Source organism: Odocoileus virginianus, chromosome 1 (genome assembly GCF_023699985.2).
Source record: "Odocoileus virginianus isolate 20LAN1187 ecotype Illinois chromosome 1, Ovbor_1.2, whole genome shotgun sequence".
Classification (NCBI taxonomy): Eukaryota; Metazoa; Chordata; class Mammalia; order Artiodactyla; family Cervidae; genus Odocoileus; species Odocoileus virginianus.
Genome location: NC_069674.1, coordinates 8,630,514 through 8,653,531, shown reverse-complemented (window position 1 = coordinate 8,653,531; position 23,018 = coordinate 8,630,514). Strand labels below are relative to the sequence as shown.

At 37.1% G+C, this 23,018-nt stretch overlaps 1 protein-coding gene across 1 annotated transcript in view; it reads left to right on the top strand.

Annotated features, from left to right (window-relative positions):
- CNTNAP2 (contactin associated protein 2) overlaps positions 1 to 23,018 on the top strand; it is a 2,220,467-nt gene that overhangs the window by 1,124,335 nt on the left and 1,073,114 nt on the right. Inside the window, exon 10 of the mRNA XM_070460949.1 lies at positions 21,851 to 22,000. Coding sequence (XP_070317050.1) covers positions 21,851 to 22,000 — 150 coding nt within the window. The remainder of the gene's footprint in view (positions 1 to 21,850; positions 22,001 to 23,018) is intronic.

Below are 23,018 nucleotides of genomic sequence, written 5' to 3'. Positions count from 1 at the left end.
TCCCTGAATATTCATTGGAAGGACTGATGCTAAAGTGAAACTCCATTACTCTGGCCACCTGATGTGAAGAGCTGACTCATTGGAAAAGACCCTGAGGCTGGGAAAGATTGAGAGCAGTAGGAGAAGGGAACGACAGAGGATGAGATGGTTGGATGGCATAACCAACATAATGGACATGAGTGTGGGCCAACTCTGGGAGATAGTGAAGGACAGGGAAGCCTGACATGCTGCAGTTCACAGGGTCACAGGATTCAGACTTGACTTAGCGACTGAGCAAGAATAATATAGTACTTAAAACAATAATACAGTACTGATTATTTAAACTGTAATTGGGCTCTAGTGTTGCTATGTAGACCTGTCCCAAGAAGATCCACCCTGCTACCACACATCAGGAATTTATAATCCTGGTCAGCTTGTTACAGAGTAGTTCCATCACAAGGATTCCTCCTGCCCAGGGTCACTTGTGCTAATGGAATGAGACCAAGATGGGACCCAGTTGGGTTCAGAAGCAAAGGAAAGCTAATGAAAGACTGGAGAGATGCAAGCAAAGTTCTAAGCTCCAGGTTACACTAGTGGTGAAGAACCTGCCTACCACTGCAGGAGACATACGAAACACGGGTTCGATCCCTGGGTCGGGAAGATCCCCTGGAGGAGGGCATGGTAACCCACTCCAGCATTCTTGCCTGGAGAAGTCCATGGACAGAGCAGTCTGGTGGGCTCCAGTCCATGGGTCATACAGAGGAGGACCCAATGGAAGCAGCTTAGCACACACCCCAAGCCCCTGCTGTGGGAGAGGCAACTTTTAGGAATCCCATGGATTTCTCCGGTGGCTGGAGCAACTCTGCTGCTCACAGCCCCAGACGGCAGCGCCCAGTGCAGCGTCTCTGCACACGGCCCACCACCGCCATCTTGGACTGAGGCGTCTCGCGGCAGCTGGTACGTCTGCACACGGCCTGCCTGGCTGAGGGGCTGACGCTGCCATTTTGTGTCTGTCGGGAAATCCCCGTCTGAAGCACCAGGTGCCAGGTCTCTGGCTCGAGGCTCCCTAGGAGGGAGTGAAACTAGACTAAGCACGAAGGAAAAGAAAAATGGAAGTTAGGCTTTAATTTATTAGCCAGATTCTGTTTTTATTTCCTGGGAACTATTAGTAGGCTTTGCTGGTGCTAGTGACACGCTATCTGAGGTTTCCCTACCTCACCAGACCAACCTTGGACTTAACTTGGAATGAAGGCGTTATTACTAAGCTTTATTAGTCAGAGTGAAAATGATTGCTGCTTACATGGTGTTCAAAAGCGGTCTCTCCTCATATATGAAGCACTGCCTGACTTCAAGGATAGGATTTTTCCTTAAAAACTGTGCAGCAGAATGAACTAATGCAACTCCAAAGGAAAGGGAAGTGGTCAGTCCCGCCCCGCTTTTTTAAAAATGATGTAAATAGTTTTGGCCACCTGATATGAAGAGCTGACTCATTTGAAAAGACCCTGATGTTGGGAAAGATTGAAGGCAGGAGGAGAAGGGGACGACAGAGGATGAGATGGTTGGATGGCATCACTGACTCAATGGACATGAGTTTGAGTAAACTCCGGGAGTTGGTGATGGACAGGGAGCCCTGGCCTGCTATGGTTCATGGTGTCACAAAGAGTCGGACATGGCTGAGCAAGTGAACTGAACTGAAACAGTGGTGATTGTTTTTTAAATGAACAGAGCTTGATTGTAAACTGTGTCTCCTGTAACCCTATGTTTTCATTTGAGCCAAGATATTGCCAAAGTTGAGAAACCTCTGTTTATAAACAAGCAAAATCAATAGTGAGAAGGTCTAGTGTCCAATTCCTGTTCGCTCGAGTTCCTTTTGAGAACTCGCTGGGAAGAAATAAAATAAATAAGTGGGTTGTACACAGGAAAACAATAGCAGAAGCCCTTTTCTGCCTTTGCTCAATTCAGAGATGAAAACAGAGGTCAGACAGCCTCCAGCAAATCTGCTTCATATTCAGTTGTCTCTTCCCCAGTGACCACAATAGCTGGTGGAAGTCGTGCTCAGTAAAATGCAAACAGGTCGACTCAAATGCCAACGTTTTCATTTTGTTTTGATGACTTTCTCAGAGAATAACAATGTTCAGTTTAGATTTTTTTTTTTTTTTTAAATTTTCCCCCTCTGTAGTGCCCTTTGGGAATGAACATTTTCTCTTTTAAAAGCCAAACAAAGCTTAACTCAAGCGGCTTTATTGTTCTCTCTCTCAGGAAACTACCAAAAAAAGACTAATGTATCACTTAATGAAGCTGTTCATTGCTTAATAAAAATAAATTAGTAACAATAACTGTTATACTCGCATTAACCTTATTTTCACACTTTAATGTAGAAGTTGCTCTAATGCATTATTTGTGTACCATCCTGTGCTTTAAAAAAAAAAAAAAGTTGCTGGAAAATATAAATCTGAAAAAAAAACAGAAGGTAAAATATATTTTTGTTTTAAACAATGCTGTGTTAGTTTCAGATGTGTCACAAAGTGATTCTGTTATACAGGTACTTACTGTTTCCCAATTCTTTTCCCATTTAGGTCATTACAGAATTTTGAGTAGAGTTCCTGAATTTTGAGTAGGCTCTTGTTGATTATCTATTTTAAATAGAGTGGTTGTGTCTTGTTCATTGTTATTTTAGAAATTTCAGTTAATAGCCAGTGTTAAGTCCAGCTACCAAACCCTCAAGCTTTGGAATGTACAAAGTTGCAATACTGATAGTAAACACAGCTTTGAAAAGTGGGGAAAATAAATCATTGGCTTGAAATCTACACCACTGGATCTAATTTCCAGTTTTGCAATTTACTGCTTGAATATCGACAGCCCTCTTCACATTCTGAGTCTTGATTTGCTCACTTCTTCCTTTTCAGGGTGGAGAGTAGCTCTGCTACCCACAGAATGACTAGTTGTTTGTTTTATAATGTTCACATGTAGCTTCCTCCAAAGTTCATAATATCGAAAGGCTGATAAACACCGATGTTACGAACTTCTGGTATAAGATTTTTGTTAATAAAGCATATGATATAGGAGTTCCCAGCATCACTATCCTCACCCTTGGAAGTGGGTAAATTCACTAAATTTACACAATCTATTTGTCAAAAACTTAAAGATTATTCTTTAAAGGCAATAGATGTATTAATAATCTATGCTTTATGAGGTCAGGAACTTTGATCTTGATGTAGCCCTTGTGTCCCAGGCATTACCTGTCCCATAATATTGAGTAAGTGAAAGAAAGAATTCACTGACTATATCCATCTTCACGATATTCATGGGATGGTTTAGCTCATAACTATACTCCTCATGTATAAGTTCTTTATGAATATATTCATTAAAAGACTGAACCTGTGACCGTAAGCTTCTGGTAAATTGAACAGTCCTTAAAATACTACTAACATATTCACATTTATTGAACCTATTTAAGAGAAATATATTCATGAATATATTCATGAGAAGAACATATTCATGGAATATATTCTAGAAGAATATTTCTTAACTCAATTCCCTGATGAATTTGTAAATTTGATGAATTTAGTGAATTAGTTGTTCGTGAATTGATTCCTTGGATAATCATTTTTGATCTATCACTTTTAGAGAATTGGTTTTTGGTGAATTGACCCAGAGCCTCTTCTCTTGACTCTGATGGGTATGGTCGTGTTTAGGTAGGCTACTGGCTATTGGAGCTCACCACCCTGGAGGTGCAGATATCCTCCTGTGAAATCTCTGCTCACGGAGGGAAAGCCCTTTTCTTCCAAAAGCAGAGAAGTTAGAAGCCGAAGTCAACTTTAGAGCAAGAACTACTTAATCAGATCATCCTGGCTCACTGTTTCACCTGCATCTCCCTGAAATCTATCTTCTTGTCCTTCCTTGTTTTTCAGAGACTGTAGCTTTTTCTTGGGGATTTGTTAGCAGGTGTGAATATTTAGTAGAGTTATTAAAGACTGACTTTAGCTAATAGAGTGTGCTCTGTATTTATAATATGTGATTTGAATACAGTACACCCTCTGTATACTATATGTATAAACAGTATAGTCTATATGAATTAGTTACAAGCCACATGATTTTTTTTCCTCAGGTCATGTATGCTTTTCCAAATTCATAACCACAAAGGTTTGGCCTCTCTTGGAGAGTCACTGCTCTTGTGAGACAGTTTCTGATGAAATTATTCTCTCAAATATTTGAGAGCAGAAAAAGTATTGTGAACTTTCAAACTGAGTGAACTGTGACAGTGATGACTTCATGAAAACGAAGCATCAGGCTATCTTGTGAAGTTTACTTACATTGAATTGAAGAATAATTGCTTTGCAATGTTGTGTTGGTTTCTGCCGTCCATCAGCATGAATCAGCCATGGGTATATGTGTGCCCCCTCTCTCTCGAGCCTCTGTCCCACCTCCCAGTCCGTCCCAGCCCTCTGGGTCTCACAGAACACCGGGCTGAGCTCCCTGCGTCATGTAACAAGTTCCCTCTGGCCAGTTTACATATGGTGATGCGTTTGTTTCAATGCAGCTCTCTCAGTTCATCCCACTGTCTCCTTCCCTGAGTGTGTCCACAAGTCTGTTCTCTGCATCTGCGTCTCCATTGCTGCCATGCAAATAGGTTCATCGGTACCATCTTCCTAGATTACATGTATATGCATTAATAGACAATATTTTTTTCTCTTTCTGATTTATTTCACTCTATAACAGGCTCTAAGTTTATCTACCTTGCTAGAATTGACTCAGATTCATTCCTTTTTATGGCTAATATTCCATTGTATACATGTATCACAACTTCTTTATCCGTTCATCTGCCAATGGACGTCTAGGTTGCTTCTATGTCCTGACTTTGTAAATAGTGCTGCAATGAACATTGGGGTACATGTGTCATTTTGAATTGTGGTTTTTCTCAGGATATAGGCCCAGTAGTGGGATTGCTGGGTTGTATGGTAGTTTTATTCCTAGTTTTGAAAGACATCTCCACACTGTTCTCCATGGTGACTGTATCAATTTACATTACTACCAGTGCAGCAGGGTGTTTCAACCATCTGGTTTACCTTTCAGTCGAAGATATAGAGATAGTGAACTCAAGAAAAATGGAAACAAAGCCTAAAAGTGAAATTTTAAAAGGGAAAGTGATAGGCACTATAAAATTTAGAGAGAGTGCAATGAAAAGTGAATATTTATCAGAGTTTTTTTTTTTTTTCTCTTATGAGTGAAAGCAGTTTGCATTCTCTGTATCTGTGAGACATGAAAGTATCATGTTGATAAGTTAATCAAAGACAGGAATGAGATTAGATATAATGTGAAAAATGACATCACAGTTTAAAGCCCTTGAAAGTAAATGTCCTAAAGTCCCCCTCAGAAGTTTTATGAAGTCTTTACCTAGTGAGAGCCCACAGTAATCTTTACTTTTCTTATACACCACAATTCATGTTAAATGAGTGACATTAATAGCTATCAATTTTGCAAGTTACTATTGTTTTACTATTCTACAACTGTGTATACTTCATAAGTTTTTGATGGCTCAGTATGCATTTATCTCATGGCTCTTTAAAGATAATAGTGGCTTCAATATTATCTACAGTTTTACTTATTTCAATAAGATTATACATAACATAGACTTTTATCTTGCTTTATTTTTATTAAAATATGCTATGCACATATAAAATGCACATATCAGGAATGTACAGCTTAGTCAAGGTTTTGAAAAACCAAACACACATCTTTAACCCTCACTCAGACCAAGGGACAAATCATTACCAACACCGAATTGCCTCTAAAGTCAGTAATTGATTTTGACTAGAAGTTGCCCATCTAACAAACCAATGCTGAACAATGATCAATAAATAACTAATAAAAAGCACAATTGTGCTATATGGTATGAAAAAAAAATCCATGTATGCATGTTAGTAATCCTATAGCTAGGATAAGAAAATGATGTGTTAACCTATATCGAATTTTCATGCTGTAAGACATCTAAAGTAAAGTGTTAGTTATGTTTGACTCTTTGTGACCCCATGGACGATAGCCCATCAGGCTTCTCTGTCCATGGGATTATTCTGGCAAGAATACTGGAGTGGGTTGCCATGGTCTTCTCCAGAGAATCTTCCCGATGCAGGGATCAAACCCAGGTTTCCTGCACTGCAGGCAAATTCTTTACTGCCTGAGCCAGGGAAGCTCTCGAAGGCATCTGATCTACCACAAAGTCCCTCTGATAACCCCTTTGTGGGCTGCTGCACTGTGACATCTGCTTCCTAATCCTTTATTAGTATTTCAGAGAATTTCTTCAGTAAAGGGCAAATTCCCTTGCCAGAAACCTTACTTCATTTTTCAATTTGTCAGTGCTTCCTGGGACTCTACCTCTTAAGTTAAATCACAGAAATGGTTAAGAATTCTCTTTCAGAATTTAACCAGTGAAATATCATAATTCTTTCTATAGTGGTGGATCGATCCTCCAACTTGGTCCAAGGTCAGTTCTCTCTTGCATTCCCGTGAAGCAATCCCATCTTCTGTCCACTAAAGTACAAACTCCAATGACTGTCTTCCTCTTTTCAGTGTGGATTCTTCTCTTTTCACCTCAGGCAAAGCCTCTTCCATGTTCTCTGAGTGGTTTGTGAGCATCGTGTTTAATGTTTAGAGTCCGCCAGCAGGACAAGTACAGATTTATTGGCCAAAATATGCAACTTCAGTTATATGAGTATTTACTTTATTAATATCTCTACATAACACTATTTTTTAAATTGATACATTGTCATTGTCATTCATGTTTTTCTGTTCTCCTTTTTAGTATGGGAATGTACTATACTCTTAAGTGTCTAAAGCTGAGAAGAATCTCATAATCAACTGGTATGAACCATTCATTTTAGTGATGAGGATTTCTGGGCCAGAGAGGTAAATGTAATACGTGTCCATGTTCTCCAAATTTTAATCTGACTCTATTTTAGTGCATCACACTGTACTCCTATCTTATGTGTGTGTAGTGAATTTCACACTTATATGCACACATATATACAAACACACACACACACAACTTGTGTACACAACACAATCCCATGAAACCACACTAAAAATAAATCAATGGTTTAAAAATTTTACAATATAATAATATATTGATTTTTAAAATATTGGTTTTAAGTTTTTATCTTAGCTGATGCTTCTCACGTCCAGGTTAAAATTCACAAGAAAGGATGGATAAATTTGTAACTCAACATTTTTATATACAACATTTTTTATACAAATGTGATTTCAGCACGCTTACCTGTATGTACTGTTTTTGCTTTCCTGTTTTGCTGCAAGGGATGAGAAGAACCTACCAAAAGGTGACTGACACTCAAAAAGGATTGTTGACTTGAAGACTGCAGGAGAGAGCAGTCATAAATACTGGGAGATGTGCCCTTCATGGTTCAGTGCTTATTAATAGTCCAGTTGGAGGAAATGGCACAGAGCTGAATCACTCAGAAGCAACTTCTCATGCTAGGAGTCACATACTAGAACTAGTAGTAGAGAAGTTGGCAGAAAAATAACTACATGCAAAACATAGAGACTGGACTTTTACCTATGTCTGTGAGCTCGTTACAAGAGCTAGGCCCTGCCTTCGAGTAAAGGATGAAAATTATTCAGTGGCAAGTGTAAACACAGAGAGTTCTGTTAAACGGGAGTAATGCAGAATTATCTGAAATGAGAAGCTCTGGTTTTATTTTGCATTTTATGATGCAATTTAAAATATAATGATTTACATTCAAACCAAAAGGATTGTTCCTGAACATAATATTTTAAGGTATCTAACCCATTCCAGGACTCTGCTCGTGATTTTCTCTGAACTCAGAAACTCCTGAACCGCTAAGTATCTGGATAACTTCTCTAAGTTAAAGACAATTTTCTCACCCTAGTTATCCAGCTTACACAGGTATAAAAAAAGGTTGTTTTAATCAAAACCACTTAGATTCACAGCTCTCTATGGTTATGATGAAACTAAGACTTTGAAAGCTGTTTGGAAGAAAAGAGGGAATTTTGCTAAGCATACTGTTTTAAAGAAAAGCAGTCTTACATTCTGACAACTGTTAATGTTTTGTATTTGTTTTATCATCAAAATTTAGAAAAATGAGGAAATGGATTCAAGAATTAACCTACACTCTCAGGTATGAGATGGATAGCTGATGAGAAGCTGCTCTGTAGCCCAGGGAACCAAGTCTGGTGCTCTGTGATGTCCTTCGGGGATGGGAAGGGGGCAGGGGAAGTAGGCTAGAGAGGAGGGGATATGTGTGTAATTATAGCTGATTTGCATTGTTGTGTGGCAGAAACCGACACAACACTATAAAAAAAGTCTAATATTTAATCAAATAGAAAAAAGAAAAAGAATTAACCTAGGCTGTGTATGTGTTATTCGCTCAGTCATGTCCAACTCTTTGCAACCCCATGGACTTGTAGCCTGCCAGGCTCCTCTGTCCATGGATTCTCCAGGCAAGAATACTGGAGTGGGTTGCCATGCCCTTTTCCAGTAACCTAGGCTAAGTTGCTATTGTTATCTTCATTTGTGATGTTCCTATTATTCTTTCTCTAAGATATTCTTTTTGCATTACTCCTAAAGTACTGTTAGGACAGTCATTGACCAAGAGTGTGTTGGAGTTCTATTTTTTCCCTGATGTGTAAGAGGACAGGAGCTCTCTGCCTTTGGGACACGGATGAGATAAGGTATTCTGTAATCATTCGGATATTCACAAGTGGGGTTATGCCAGCTGGGAAGATGGGGAGTCACAGTTTCAACAATATATTATAGAACGGCTGTGGAAAACAATGAAGTGCCAACCTTTGGTATTAACTCTCATCTAAGACCCTAGCTGGCTCCCAAAATCATCTCAGCTACATTTTGCCTTCTTCATTTATCTTTCATTTCTTTTTCCTGAGCCCTCTCACTCCAGTTTATAGAATATAGGGAAATGTTTCATGGCAATTATAAAAATGTCTAAAAATACTCTAAACATTTTAAAAATGTTTAAAAGTTAGTTAAACCTCACTAGATGATAATAGTAAGGCAAGTTTTTTGAGACCAGGAGTCATCATTTTTATTTTTATATTCTCTGTAGTGTTTTGCACAGGTCTGCCCACAGAAAGAGAGGAATTGACATGAATGTCCATGCCATTTAGGCAGTGTTGATTTCCTATAAATAGGGATGCTTTTGTGCCTTTAGGGAAAAATTGTATGATATTGCAATTTATCTGAGACATATATGGAATAAGGATAAAACACTAAACATAACTTAGTTAATTTAGATTTAAGAATGAATTTGAGCATTAGTAATGATAATTTATTTTTCCAAAATGGGATAATAATCATTTCACAACTACAACATTCTGTGCGTGTTGAGTCACTTCAGTCGTGTCCAACTATTCACGACCCTATGGACTGAAGTCCGCCAGGCTCCTCTGTCCATGGGATTCTCCAGGCAAGAACACTGGAGTGGGTCTCCATTTTCTCCTCCAGGGGATCTTCCCAACCCAGGGACTGATCCCCAGTCTCTTGCGTCTCCTACATTGGCAGATGGGCTCTTTGACACTAGTGCCACCTGGGGAGCCACTGACCTTTAAATGTTCCTTTTCATCTGTTTTGCCCCAAAGCCACCTGGGAAGCTCTACAACTTTCTACTTAAGACAAAAATAAAACAGCGAATCTAAATAATAACATTAATAAATATTTAGGTTTAAAACCAAATAACTGGCATATTTATTTAAAAATTTTATTTCTATAACTATTTTATTTCAACTGCTATGCCACACTGTATCTTTGGGCTTACATATATGGGTACATTAATCAGAAGTCCTATGAATTAAAACTTCTTTTAAACTAGCCATAACTTCTTTTTTAAGTTTATTTTTAATTGGATGATAATTGCTTTTCAGTATTGTCATAACTTCTTATGAAATGCAATTATATTGCATTTTATACTTAAGATAGACTAAAATACTGAGATGAATGAATGTATGTGCTAAGATGGGTACATGAACTGGAGCCCTAGATTGATAAGATTTATCGAAGATGGTATTTACATAATCATATTACTACTAAAGTCACTTGCTTTGGAAGATTATCTCAAGAAGAGTCATTATTAGAATAGTCATACATCTTTGAATGAGATTTTGAAGTATAATAATATTTGGCTTTGGGCTGGGAATCAGTAATGATTGAAACAAGTTTTAGAGAGCTTTACATGAAAACTTAGTCTTGCAGTAGTTATTTTAAGTTTTTTTAACATCCTAAAATATTGACATTCAAAAGTTAAACATAGTAATACAGAGTCTTATTGGGTTTCCCCTGTTTAATAGCAAATAATGGCATGTCTCATACTGGATTTCTCATTGTTTGATAATGCAGTGAGCAAAGCATAAAGTGGGCATTGAATAAAATTTAGTTGAATTTAAAAATGAATATAATCATTACTTGTGTCCTATTTAAAAATGCTTACATGAGAAAGTAGCACTGACATATATACACTGTCATGTGTGAAATAGTGAAAATTTGCTAAATAACACTGGGAGCCCAGCCTGGTGCCCTGTGCTGACTTAGAGAAGCAGGGGTGGACAGGGGAGGGAGGCTCAGGAGGGTAAGGGAAATGTGTATAATTATGACTGATTTGTGTTATTGTACAGCAGAAACCAACACAAAATTTTGGAGCAATTTTCCATCAATTAAAAAATACACCTGAAAAAGTTTATGTATTTTTAAAGTAAAAAGTATGCAATACAGTTGATCTTCATTAATTATGGTAGTTACATTATGCGTGGGCTTCCCAGGTGGCGCTAGTGGTAAAGAACCCACTTGCCAGTTGGGTAGATAAGAGGTCCCCGGGTTGGGAAGATCCTCTGGAGGACTGCATGGCAACTCGCTCCAGTATTCTTGCCTGGAGGATCCCGTGAACAGTTGAGCCTGGCAAGCTACAGTCCACAGTGTCGCAAAGAGCAGGACATGATTGAAGTGACTTAGCACCTGCACATGTCCTGCATAATCATTGCAAACATTGAATTAATGACTATGGAACCATCACTCCTACAGGGAATATAGGGTTAAATTCCTGAGAGCCTCTGGTCACAGCATTTGCATCAATACATAACCTTGATTTCTGTATTACTGTTTAAAGTTACCTTTTAGTGCATATAATTGATTCATTAACACAGAACTAAAAATTGAACTCACAATCAACAGGATTATAACTTTTATGCAAAAGAAGTTTAACTAGCCACATATACTTTCTCTTTTGAAGACAAGCCATCCTTCTTGCACTTAGGAACACTAAGCAATATTTTAGCACCACATTTTGGGACCACTTTAAATGATAAAATTGACAAAAGCACAAAAATGCAAAAAGAAAAAACACAAAAACGCCGTGGCACTAAGTATATAGCAAAAAGAACACTGATTTATGGGATGAGAGCAGAAACAAGTAGACAGACTTACTACTTTGACCTCCGTTGGGAATTTGTATATTGGATAACTCTAATTTTTCATCAATCTCTGCTTGCAGAAGTCCCTCAATGACCTTGAAAGCACAACCCGTATGGATTAGGGGTTAGAAACAAATTTTAGCAATAAGGTGAATCCACAAATACTGAATCCATGAATGAGAATCGATTCTATGTGAAATACACAGATCTTAAAAGCACAGTTTGTTAGATTTTGATACATACATACATACCCAAAAGCAATTGGTATTCCAATCAAAATACAGAACATTTCAGCACCTCAGGAAGTTTCCTTGTGCCTTTTACAGTGCATTCTTACTTGCACCTCCCCCCACAGGCAAGTACTCTTCTCATTTACATCACTATAGCTGTGCCTGTTCTAAAATTTCACATAAAAGGATGCATTCGTATGTTATTTTTGTGGGTGTATCTGCATTCTTTTTCTTTCAGAACAGTATTTTTTTTAATTACAGGATAATCACTTTACAAAAATCGTGATGCTTTTTGCCATATACCAACATGAATCAGCATTAGTGTACATATGTCCCATCCCTCTTGAAACCCGCTTCCACTTCCCTCACCATCCCACCCCTCTTAATTGTCACAGAGTACTGGCTTTGGTTTCCCTGCATCATACAGCCAACTCCCACTAGCTATCTCTTTTACATATGGTAATGTATATGTTTCAATGCTATTCTCTCATACCATTACACCCTCTCCTTCCCCCCACTGTGTCCAAAATGTCTGTGTTTCCTTTGCTGCCCTTCAAGTAGAATCTTCAGTACTATCTTTCTAGATTACATATATATGTGTTAATGTATGATATTTGTCTTTTTCTTTCTGACTTACTTCAGTCTGTATAATAGGCTCTAGTTTCATTTACCTCCTTGGAACTGACTCAGAGGTGTTCCTTCCTTCCTATAGCTGAGTAATATTCCATTGTGTATATGTACCAAAACTTCCTTATCCATTCATCCGTCGGTAGAATCTCTGCAATCTTTCATGCAAAACAATGGTTGAACCACTAGTTCATTTGTCTTTATTACTTAGCAACATTTCCTTATTTGAATATACATTCTATGGATATACAGTTATTCTCAGTTTAGACCTATTATGAGTAAAGCTGCTGAAACCTTCCTGTACAAGTATTTTTGCAACATGCCTTTTGATTTGGGGAGGGAAATACTTAAGAGGGAAATTGTTGGGTCAAAAAATTAATATATGTTTGACTTTATTTAAAAATTATCAAACAGTTTTCCAAAGGGATTGTACCATTTTGCACCCCACTAGCAATGTATGAGAGTTCAAACTTATGCAGATCCTGGTTAGCCCTTTTAATTTTTAGCCACTGAAGTGGTATAAAATTGTACATCAGTGTAGCTTTAATTCCCTTTAAGACTGACAATGTCAAGAAATGTTTCATATGGTTATGAGTAATGAATTTACCTTTATTTGCGTTGTGATTTTGCCCACTTTTGTCTCCCAAATATTGATTTATAAGAGCTTTTGTTGTATTTTAGTATGTTCCATTTTCAGATAAATATGTTGTAAATATTTTTCTCTAGTCTCTCTCTTGACTTGAATTTTCTTAATCATGTTTATTGATGAGAGGGAATTTTAAATTTTGATGAAGCCCAATTTATCATGTGATTTTCATGTCCTCTAGGAAATCTCTGTAAATCCCAAAGTCCTAAAGATACTTACTCTATGTTATCCCTCAAAAGCTTTACAGTTAGGCTTTTGTGTTTGGGTCTAAAATCATCTAGAATTAAGTCTTGTGTGTTGAGTAAAGTAGAAATTGAGACACATTTTCCCCTTTATTTAACCAGTTGTTTCAGCACCAAGTTTTGAAAAAAAATCAAAGCAAAGAAACAAACACCTTTTCTTTCTCCATAGTATTGCCTTAGAGGCTTTATCAAAAACAAAAAAAACAATGGACCACATATGTTTGAGTCTAGTTCTAATTTCTTTCTGGAATACTGTAGCTTTATAATAAGTCTTCAAATCAGATGATAAGTTCTCTGCTTTTGTTTTTTCTTTTGATAATATTTAATACCTAAGGTTTTAAAAATCCTTATAAATTATACAGTCTTGTCTTTTTATTTCTACAAAGACTAGTATTGGGATTCTGACTAGGGTTGCTTAATGTACATCTGTTTATTTAAGTCTTTAACCTCCTCTGCGGTGGTTTGGAAATTTCAGTGTGAAACTTTTAAAGCTTCCCAAATGACTCTAAGGTTAAAGAAAGGTTAAAGAAATAAGGTTAAAATAAGGTTAAAAAATCTCTTAAGCTAGGCTCTTTTTTCCTCAAAAGTTTCTGGGCATCTGAAAGGAAAGAAACCATCCTGTCTCTAAGATTCTACATATTAAGTTAGTGAAGTAGTCTTACCTAACAACATATAAAAAATGTCAGGCAGTAGCCTCTCCCCAATGTGTATTTCTAACTTAAAGCTTCCATTCAAGGGATGTTTCCAAACAAAGGCATGTTCCAAAGTGAATTTCTCTCTATACGTATACAGAAGGTCATTTAACAATTTCTTCAGCTTAAAAAAAAAGGTATTTTGTGCCTACTGAAGCATCATATTACATTTTCTGTCTGATTGTAGTTGATCATATTTATATGGTTTGGCATGTAAAAGTGTGCAAGATTAAACTGCATCAATTTATTTATGATGTTTCTTTAGATAACATAAATAGTATATGGTACATTGGGCTTTCCTGGTGACTCAGTGGTAAAGATATGGTTCAGTCCCTGGGTTGGAAATGGCAACCCACTCTAGTATGCTTGCCTGGAGAATCCATGGACAGAGGAACCTGGCGGGCTGCAGTCCATGGGGTTGCAAGAGTCAGACACGACTTAGCAGCTAAAACAACAGCAACAAATGTGGCGTATCTATAAAGAAATGTATATTCCCTTTTTTTCATACTGCATAAATGGATAACTGGTAACTTATGGGATATATTATTAGCACCTCAGAGAATACTCTAACTGTCTAAAGATGAATTTGTAGTCTTGGAGATTTTTCTCTTAAGATTAAATGTTGAGAAAAACACTGAAAACTCTAGTCACTGTAATTTTATTTGAAGCATTTTCAAACAGATGTTACATCTTGGTTTGTTACTATATTTTAAATACTTTCTTTTTTTCAATATTCATTAAACCAGTCTTTTCTTCTTGTCTCTAATAAGAGAAACATCTGTTTATTCTTGTTCAATCAAAGTAACCACCTCAAGAGTCTTACTTTAAAAATAATACCATTAGAAAGTCAGCCTGGATAGAATATGCTTCATTAACATTTTACATTTGCATACAAAACAAGTTTTTCTAGCAGTTATAAGTTAAGGAGATGTTAGAGGAAAAATTATAAAACAATTTTTTTATTTTATGAAAAATGAAGCCAGAAGCTGGAATATGGTTTCAAAGATGTTGGTTTTAGGTTAAAAAATTCTCTTTGTAAAATGTTTTCTTTTGTAGTGTACAGTTTAAAAGTTTCTATTATTAATTAGTGAATAACTCGAGGTATCTATCCTGAAGTATATTCAAATAATCTTTATAAACATACAACAAAATTGTTGCAATAGTATCCATTTTTAAAACAAAACAAAAATACTTTGGAAAATATGTATTCCAGTTTATATCAGTCTCCTCAAAATTGGTCATCAGGGGAAGTCATTGCTTGGAATTGAATTTAGAATTTGGAAATATTCCACAGACATTCAGAACCATACCTATTGAATAACGTATTTGAAAAAAAAAACATTTTGGGGAAGGAAAGTGCATCTGTAACTATGAAGGAAGAAGCCTTATTTTATTATATAGCTCAAGGTTGGCTTTAGAAATTTTTGACCTTGATATTAACCAGAAACTGGAACTTCCCTGGTAGCTCAGAAAGTAAAAAAAATCTGCCTGCAATTCAGAAAGCCTGGGTTCGATCCTTGGGTTGGGGAGATCCCCTGGAGAAAGGAATGACAACCCATTCCAGTGTGCTTGCCTGAAGAATTCCGTGGATAGAGGGATCTATCAAGCTACAGTCCATGGAATCACAAAGGGTCAGACACGACTGAGCGGCTAACACTTGCACTACTTTTTCATACATAGCAGTCTTCCCCAACCCCCAAATTCCTCAAGACTTATTGCACTATAGGATTCATATGGGGAGGCAGGTATTTATTCATAAAGAAAACTGATTTTTAATCATTTCATAATAGACCATAAAGAAAGCTGAGTACCAAAGAATAGATGCTTTTCAACTCTGATGTTGGAGAAGACTCTTGAGAGTCTCTTGGACTGCAAGGAGATCCAACCAGTCCATCCTAAAGGAGATCAGTCCTGAATATTCATTAGAAGGACTGATGCTGAAGCTAAAGCTCTAACACTTTGGCCATCTGATGCAAAGAACGGACTCATTTGAAAAGACCCTGTTGCTTGGAAAGATTGAAGGCGGGAGGAGAAGGAGACGACAGAGGATGAGATGGTTGGATGGCATCACCAACTTAATGGACATGAGTTTTAGCAAGCTCCAGGAGTTGGTGATGGACAAGGAGGCCTGGCATGCTGCAGTCCATGGGGTCACAAAGAGTCAGACATGACTGAGCGACTGAACTGAATAGTTAATACTTACAGAATTAATGTATAACAACTCAAGTTGGTATTTAGAGAGCTAGTCTTACTCACTGAATACAAAACAATAGCTAATATCTATTGAGAGCTAACTTGCTGCCTCTGTGTGTGACACCTGGGAACCCCAGCCTGCATGTGCCAGGCACTAAGTAACAATATATACACATAATCCTCATAGCAATCCTATGAATTAGATATTTTCACTAATCTCATTTAACAGAAAAGGAAACTGAGGCTTAAAGTGGTTAACTTGCTGAAGGTGCAGCTGTTAGGTGAGCAAAAGACTTCAGAGTCTGTGTTCTAGCCTCTTATGCTGTTTGGCCTCTCTGAGGGTCAGCCTGTAAGTCAGATGCCCCTGGCTTCTAATCCACCTCCATGTCATATGGAGCTTGTCAGCCTAAAGCCAATGGGATCCCAAATGTAAGACAATCTCCTATGTTCCCAAGGAGATAATGTGAGTACCTTTGGACTTAACTCGCATATAGAATTGCTTAGGGCTGTGGGTGAAAGATGCTTCTAATATTTAATTACTAATTTTTTAATTACATACATAAATAATTTAGACAGTTCATTTTTCACTCTCACTTTTGGGAAATAGTTTTGTTCAAATTTCTTCACATCAGTGTCTTTGTCATAACTTTGTGAGTCATCTAACACATTTTTGCAGAACAAATCATCTTCAGCTCTAAGTTGTTTGATTACAGAAATTTTCGCCATGTCTAATGCAGTCACTGGACATTTTCTAAGTTTCAAGTGTCAATTAGCATAATGTTAGGACACTTTTTTCGGTCTCATGTATTTATTCATCACCTCCACATTGTTATTATATTGCTGTCTTATTTAAAAGGCTTGTCATAACTACACCAATATGTGTAATTGCAATGCAATAACCCCCAAAGAAAAAGTACTCTGTTCAAGTCTCAGATTTTTTTTCTTTGTAAAATGAACTCATCAACCTTCCTTGTTTTTTGACCTAATGTTATAGATACAGTTATGCTGTTTCTTAGGTACTTGGCACTGTTCTAACACTATTCAATCCCTAATTCATCTACTCCCCAAAACCAGCCTACAACATGGATACTATTATTTGCTTTCTAGAGAAGAGAAGCCCGAGGCACAGAAAGGTTAAGTAAACTGCCGAGGCTGACCAGGGTCAGAGCAGAATCAGGCAGCCTGGCTTCCATGTCAGTCCCTTGGCCAGCACACTATTTTCCTGCCCTTCTGCCATCTTGCTGCCCGCTACTGAGAAAAGGCAATAGATTGACATGTACCGAGTTAGGTAGTGCCAGGCACATCCAAGGCTCCTAGGAAGCGTTAACTGTATGAGACTTGAGTCTCTTTGGTAGGTATCAATAACTAACAGCATCCTACTTTGGTGCGGTCCTGAGTCGCTCTCCAGCCAACAGGACACCACTGTGTCCAGGATTATGGATCAGGTCCCTGGCGAGTCTCTCCACTCCCAGGGACATTTGTAGCTCTGGAATACTGAGTGAGGGGATACCACCACTTTACTAGCAAATGAGAAGTGATGCCTGAATCCTGTTTGGTGGTGTGTTCTTTGTTGGTTATGACTCAGGATTCTAATAAAATTTGGGATGGCGATACATTTTTTCCCCTGAATACTATACTGATACTTGTAGGTGTATATCTTATGATCAAATGCAGTATTCTGAATGAATGTCAAAGTGCTCAGTCGTGTCCAACTCTGTGTGACCCCATGGATTATAGCCCACCAGGCTCCTCTGTCCATGGGAAGAATACTGCAGTGAGTTGCCATTTCCTCCAGGGGATCTTCCTGACCCAGGGATCGAACCCACCCCTCCTGTAGCTCTTGCATTGGCAGCTGGATTCTGTACCACTGAGACACCTGGGAAACCCCTATTCTGAGTGAGTGTTATATATTAAATTCCAAAAGCTCTTAAATTTTGCTAATATTCCATTTCATATGAATTAAAAATACTAAACAATATTATTAATTTTTATACCTCAGAGAGGCTCTTCATAGAGCTTTTCTGAAGCAAAATTATCTCTACTACTTCCTCCAGGTGGCTGGTGGCCCAGGAAATGATAAAGGCACATTCATCAGTTGTGTTTCATACAAAGTTTTTCATGTCTCCCTTACACTGAAGGGAATGGACACAAGCAGAGGGAAATTACGCTGAAACTGTGGCATCTTCTTTTTTCATGCCCTAAAATTTAATGACTGAGTTCTGAGCAGTGGTAAAAACTTGTTCAAGTGCAAAAGGTCTCGATTAGGATCTCAGTCCAACAAACTGACAAAAGATAGCGTGTTCACAATCATTGATTTATCCACTCATGATAACGTGAAGGGAGTGAGCACACAGTTCTGTTTGCTGAGTTTCACAAAGTATAGAGATGATTTAAATGAATACTCTTGGGCTTACTTTAATATGCCTTGGGGAAACAGTGCTAGAATTTGCTTCTCAAACTCACAAATTTCCCATTCATATTGCATTTTAAGGTAAAAAACATCAATGTAAGAAAATACTGAAAGACATGTAGTAGTGGGATCTTCCATTACAACAAAAATCTGATAATGTAAATGTTAAAAATTGTCAAATGAAACTGGATAGTGTCTCAGTTTATTTGCAACTCTGATACTGTATGAAACAAGGATACCCCAGAAGCTGAGCTCCCTCCAGACTGGTGGCAAATGGAAATGTTCGTGTGTGTGTGTGTGGTATAAGAGATCATGGATGCACAGAGTCTACATGCCATGTTTAATTGCTGCTTGTTTTTCTTTGTTTGTTTGTTTGTTTGCTGTTTATAAGAAATCAGCCTCTGGAACTAGGTATGTCTGAGTCCTAGTTCCCAGTTCTGCCGTTTACCATGTATAGAATGCCTAAACATCATGTTCCGTTCTCCCACCTATTTATTGGGGATAGTAATTCAAAAAAAGTTATTTCTGGGGAATACTGTTTTGAACTGTTACTGTTAATCATCAAGAGGTATGCCTCAGCAATCTGATAGAAATGGGCCCCAAATATAATAAAGCAAAAATCAAGAGTGGTTTTTTTAATAACATGTGGTTATAGAGAAATTTTAAGATGTAACAAATTTTCTTTTGAGCAATGAATCACTTTTCAGTGGGCCAAAAATAAGCCATTGCTCAAAGGAAAATGTGTTGCTTCTTAACATTTCTCTTTAACCTTGTTATTAAAAAAAAAAAAACACTCTTGGTCATTAACATTAACAGTTCAAAACAGTAATTGGAATAAAAATGAATAGAAATCACAGATCAGGCTCAGAAGCAGCAGTGGATGCTATCAACAAGGCTACTTTTTTCCTGAGGTCCAATTTCTCTAGTGATTAAGTTTCTTGAAAAAAAAAAAAAATCTTTTTACTTTAATCTGATAGAATAATAGACCTTTTTGTAATGAACAATTAAACTGATAATTTTCCATTTATAAATGAACTTTATGATGAGGTTTTCATAAGAATTTTTTAGAAAGGCTTTCTGGTCTACAGTTTAGAACAGAAAGCCCAGTTGCCTCAGGTAGCTTGTAAATGACTTTCTTTGAATGTGTTGTTATTTAGGATGAAACATTTGTAACATTGCTGTGCTTGGGACCTATACCCTCAAAATGTGATTCAAAGCAGGGTTCATCACACTATAGAGGCAAAAACAAAATCAAAACCATACAATTCTGTGGCTAATTAACATTAACCCCAGATTTATACTTTAACGGAAAATGTTATGGTGAAGGTGTCGTCGTCCACGGATCAATTCTGCACGGGAACCCAAAAGCAACCTAATAGAGAAGGAATTGTTTCAGTAAACACTACGGCTTGTCTGGCAGCTAACGGACTTCCCTTTTAGAATAAGACTGTATATTTATATAGTAATTTCAGAGTACAAAACTTTTATCTATGTAATGGCTTATATTATACATTTCATATTTTGAAAATTATTTAGTATTAATTATTTTGGGGCTGGGTTTTCTGTTTTCCTCCACTAAAATAAAATGTGCTCAATAAATATTACTAAGTAAAAATTTGAAAATCTTAAAAAGCCTGAGGGAGTGATTATTTGCAATAATATTTACTAGTATGATGTTAGTTAATGCCATATATATGTGACTATCTTTAAGCCCCAAGAGGCCTTCTGTTTTTTTCTTTAAAATGGTATTTCTGTTTACTAATGTACACCAATCACTATTTTATGCTTTGTTCTATAAGGGAAAAGGACGACTCAGTAAACAGTTTAGGTTTTGTGGATCATACGGTCTCCGCAGCAATTGTTTGACTGTAGAAAGACGATATATATACCAAATGAGTTTGGCTGTATTCCAGTAGATTTTATGTAGACTTGAACACTTGAGTTTTATATAGTTTTCACATGTAATTTAATATCGTTATTCTTTTCATTTATTCTTAACATTTTAAAATGTGAGAACTATTTTTAGCTCCCGCTATACAGAAACAGATGGTAGGAGGCAGTATTTGGCCCGTAAGCTTTGGTTTTCAGACCTCTGATCAGAGGCTTGGAACCATCATCCTTGCTTCATCGATTTTCTCTCATTCCATTTTCAGATGCTTTTCCATGCTAGGCTTGTCTTTCTTTTGTGAGGCTGAAGTGCGCCTTCAATAACTTCTACCTATGGACTGTAGATTAAGCTATCTAGAACAGTCTAGAACAAACTATCTTCCCTTTGCATAGGCCTTTGTAAGGTGAAAGAAAGCCACTCTGACTCAGAGCTTGTGTCTGTGTCTTAGACACTGTTGTGTATGTCTTAGTATCCCTTGAACTATTTCCAAGTACTTTTGTTCAAAGGCTGTTCTCTTGTCTTTGCTCCTTAATTTTCTAATTATTCTTTGTAAAATGAATACAAACTGAACAGTAACTTTTAGTTATTTTTCTGTCTAATGGAGAACTAAATAGATTTTGTTTTTAAAGATCTTTGTACTAGGCAAGAGTGAAATGTGATTGTTAGGGAGTTCATTTATTTTGTTCGTGTCTAGTTAAATATAACTTAATTCATTATAATGATATCTTATTTGTAAATGATTAGATAATCCTGGTATCATTTTTCATACCTATTAGTGGTCAATTAGCACAAATAACTGCTGTAGGGGAGGAAAACTTGTCCTTTATTCTCTTCTAGGTTCTTTGGCTGGTTTAACAATTAAATTGAAATAGACAGATTAGCAGCAGGAAAACAAGTAAAATTTTGTATGTATGGGCACTCACAGAAATATGAGACTCAAAGAAGTAACCAGTGTAGGCAGATTTTAAACCTTTTTAGACAAAGGGAAAAAAAAAAAAAACTGTGAAGAAGAATTGACAAAAATTTAGGCTTGGGGTAGCAAATTAAGAAGAATAAGGATTGTTTATACAGTCTTCTTGGCCCTAACTTCCCTCTTCCTGGTGATAAGGAAGCCTGTTACAGCCTCCCTAGTACAGGGAGGGAATTTTTTCACATGAAAGACTTACTTTTTGCTTTCAGGGAGACAAAGAGGGTGTCAGAGTATCCTTATTGTGCTGGCTGTTTCTTAAGTAACTTTTTTTTCAAAATAATCAATATGCTGAAATAGCATTTTCTGGGATGGCATGTTCTATTTTCCTTCACTGCTATGCCCTATTTGGTCCAGTGGAGGAGAGAATGATTTATAATATTAAAGAAATGTGAAGATATTAATTGTACTGAATTTTCCTAGATCAAAATATGTTCATTTTTACTTACAAAGCTCTGTTGATATTAAACTTTACTTAAAACTGAATAATCTTTTTTTAAAAATGGTCTTTTCTCTTGTATTTAACAGGTTCTGGGTTGAATGATGGCCAGTGGCATGAGGTCCGTTTCTTAGCGAAGGAGAATTTTGCTGTTCTCACTATCGATGGAGATGAAGCCTCAGCAGTTCGAACTAACAGTCCTCTTCAAGTTAAAACTGGCGAAAAGTACTTTTTCGGAGGTAGGACTACCATTTTTTTATTGGCTAACTAATGCATTGCTAAAAATGGAGTTTCAATAAAGTTTGATTATGAAGTATTTGTGTTGATTCAGTGGACTCAGTAGATCTCAGGTAAAAGCAGACAAATTCTGTAATCCCACCGAACTAAAAGGAGTAGTAAATTTATTATTTCTTCTTGATAATATTAACATGCTGTCAACAGTTTCTCCTAGTCCCAATATTCTAAGCATGAGATTCTGAATCCCTTCATTCTTAAAATATTTTTCTTAATAATCATGTCCTTGGCTTATATATTATTATCTATTGCTGTGTCACTAATTACTCCAGACCTTAGTAATTAGTTTAATGTTTGGCTTAAAAGAACAAACATGTAACATTATCTCACAGCTTCTCTAGATTGCAAATTCAGAAATGATTCAGCTCTTCTGAGCTTATACTCAGGCTGTTGGCCTGGGCTATGTTATATGAAGCCTTAACTGGGCTGGAGGGTCTGCATCCAAGAAAGTCCACTCACGTGGTTGACCGTTTGTGCTGGCTGTTGGCTGGGGGACCTCGGTTCATCTCCATACAGCTGTGATCCTTCAAAGCCTCTGTTTTTCAAGTGGTCTCTTCTATAGATGATGGGGCAGTGTGTGTGCCTGTGTGTTTGTGGAGAGAGAGAGAGACAGAGGGATTGAGAGAAGTGAAGTGGGGTAGTGGGTAGCAAAAAGGTTGGGGAGAGGGAAAAACCAGTAAGCAGAAGAGAAAGTCTACAAGGTAGAAACTATAAATATTTTGCTGTTGTTTTTAAAATCTGGCCTTCTGTCATATACAGGTGGAAAGCATATCCCATCACTTCTGTCATGCACAGTTAAAAGCAAGTCACTAAATCTAGCCCACACTTAAAGCAAGGGGATTACACAAGGAATGAGAGGTTAATGGGACCATCCTGTGAGGCTGCCTAACACAGGTTGCCTTACATGAAGCCACTTTATCACAGATGTCTTAATTCTTAAGTAATAAAAAGATTAGGGGAAAG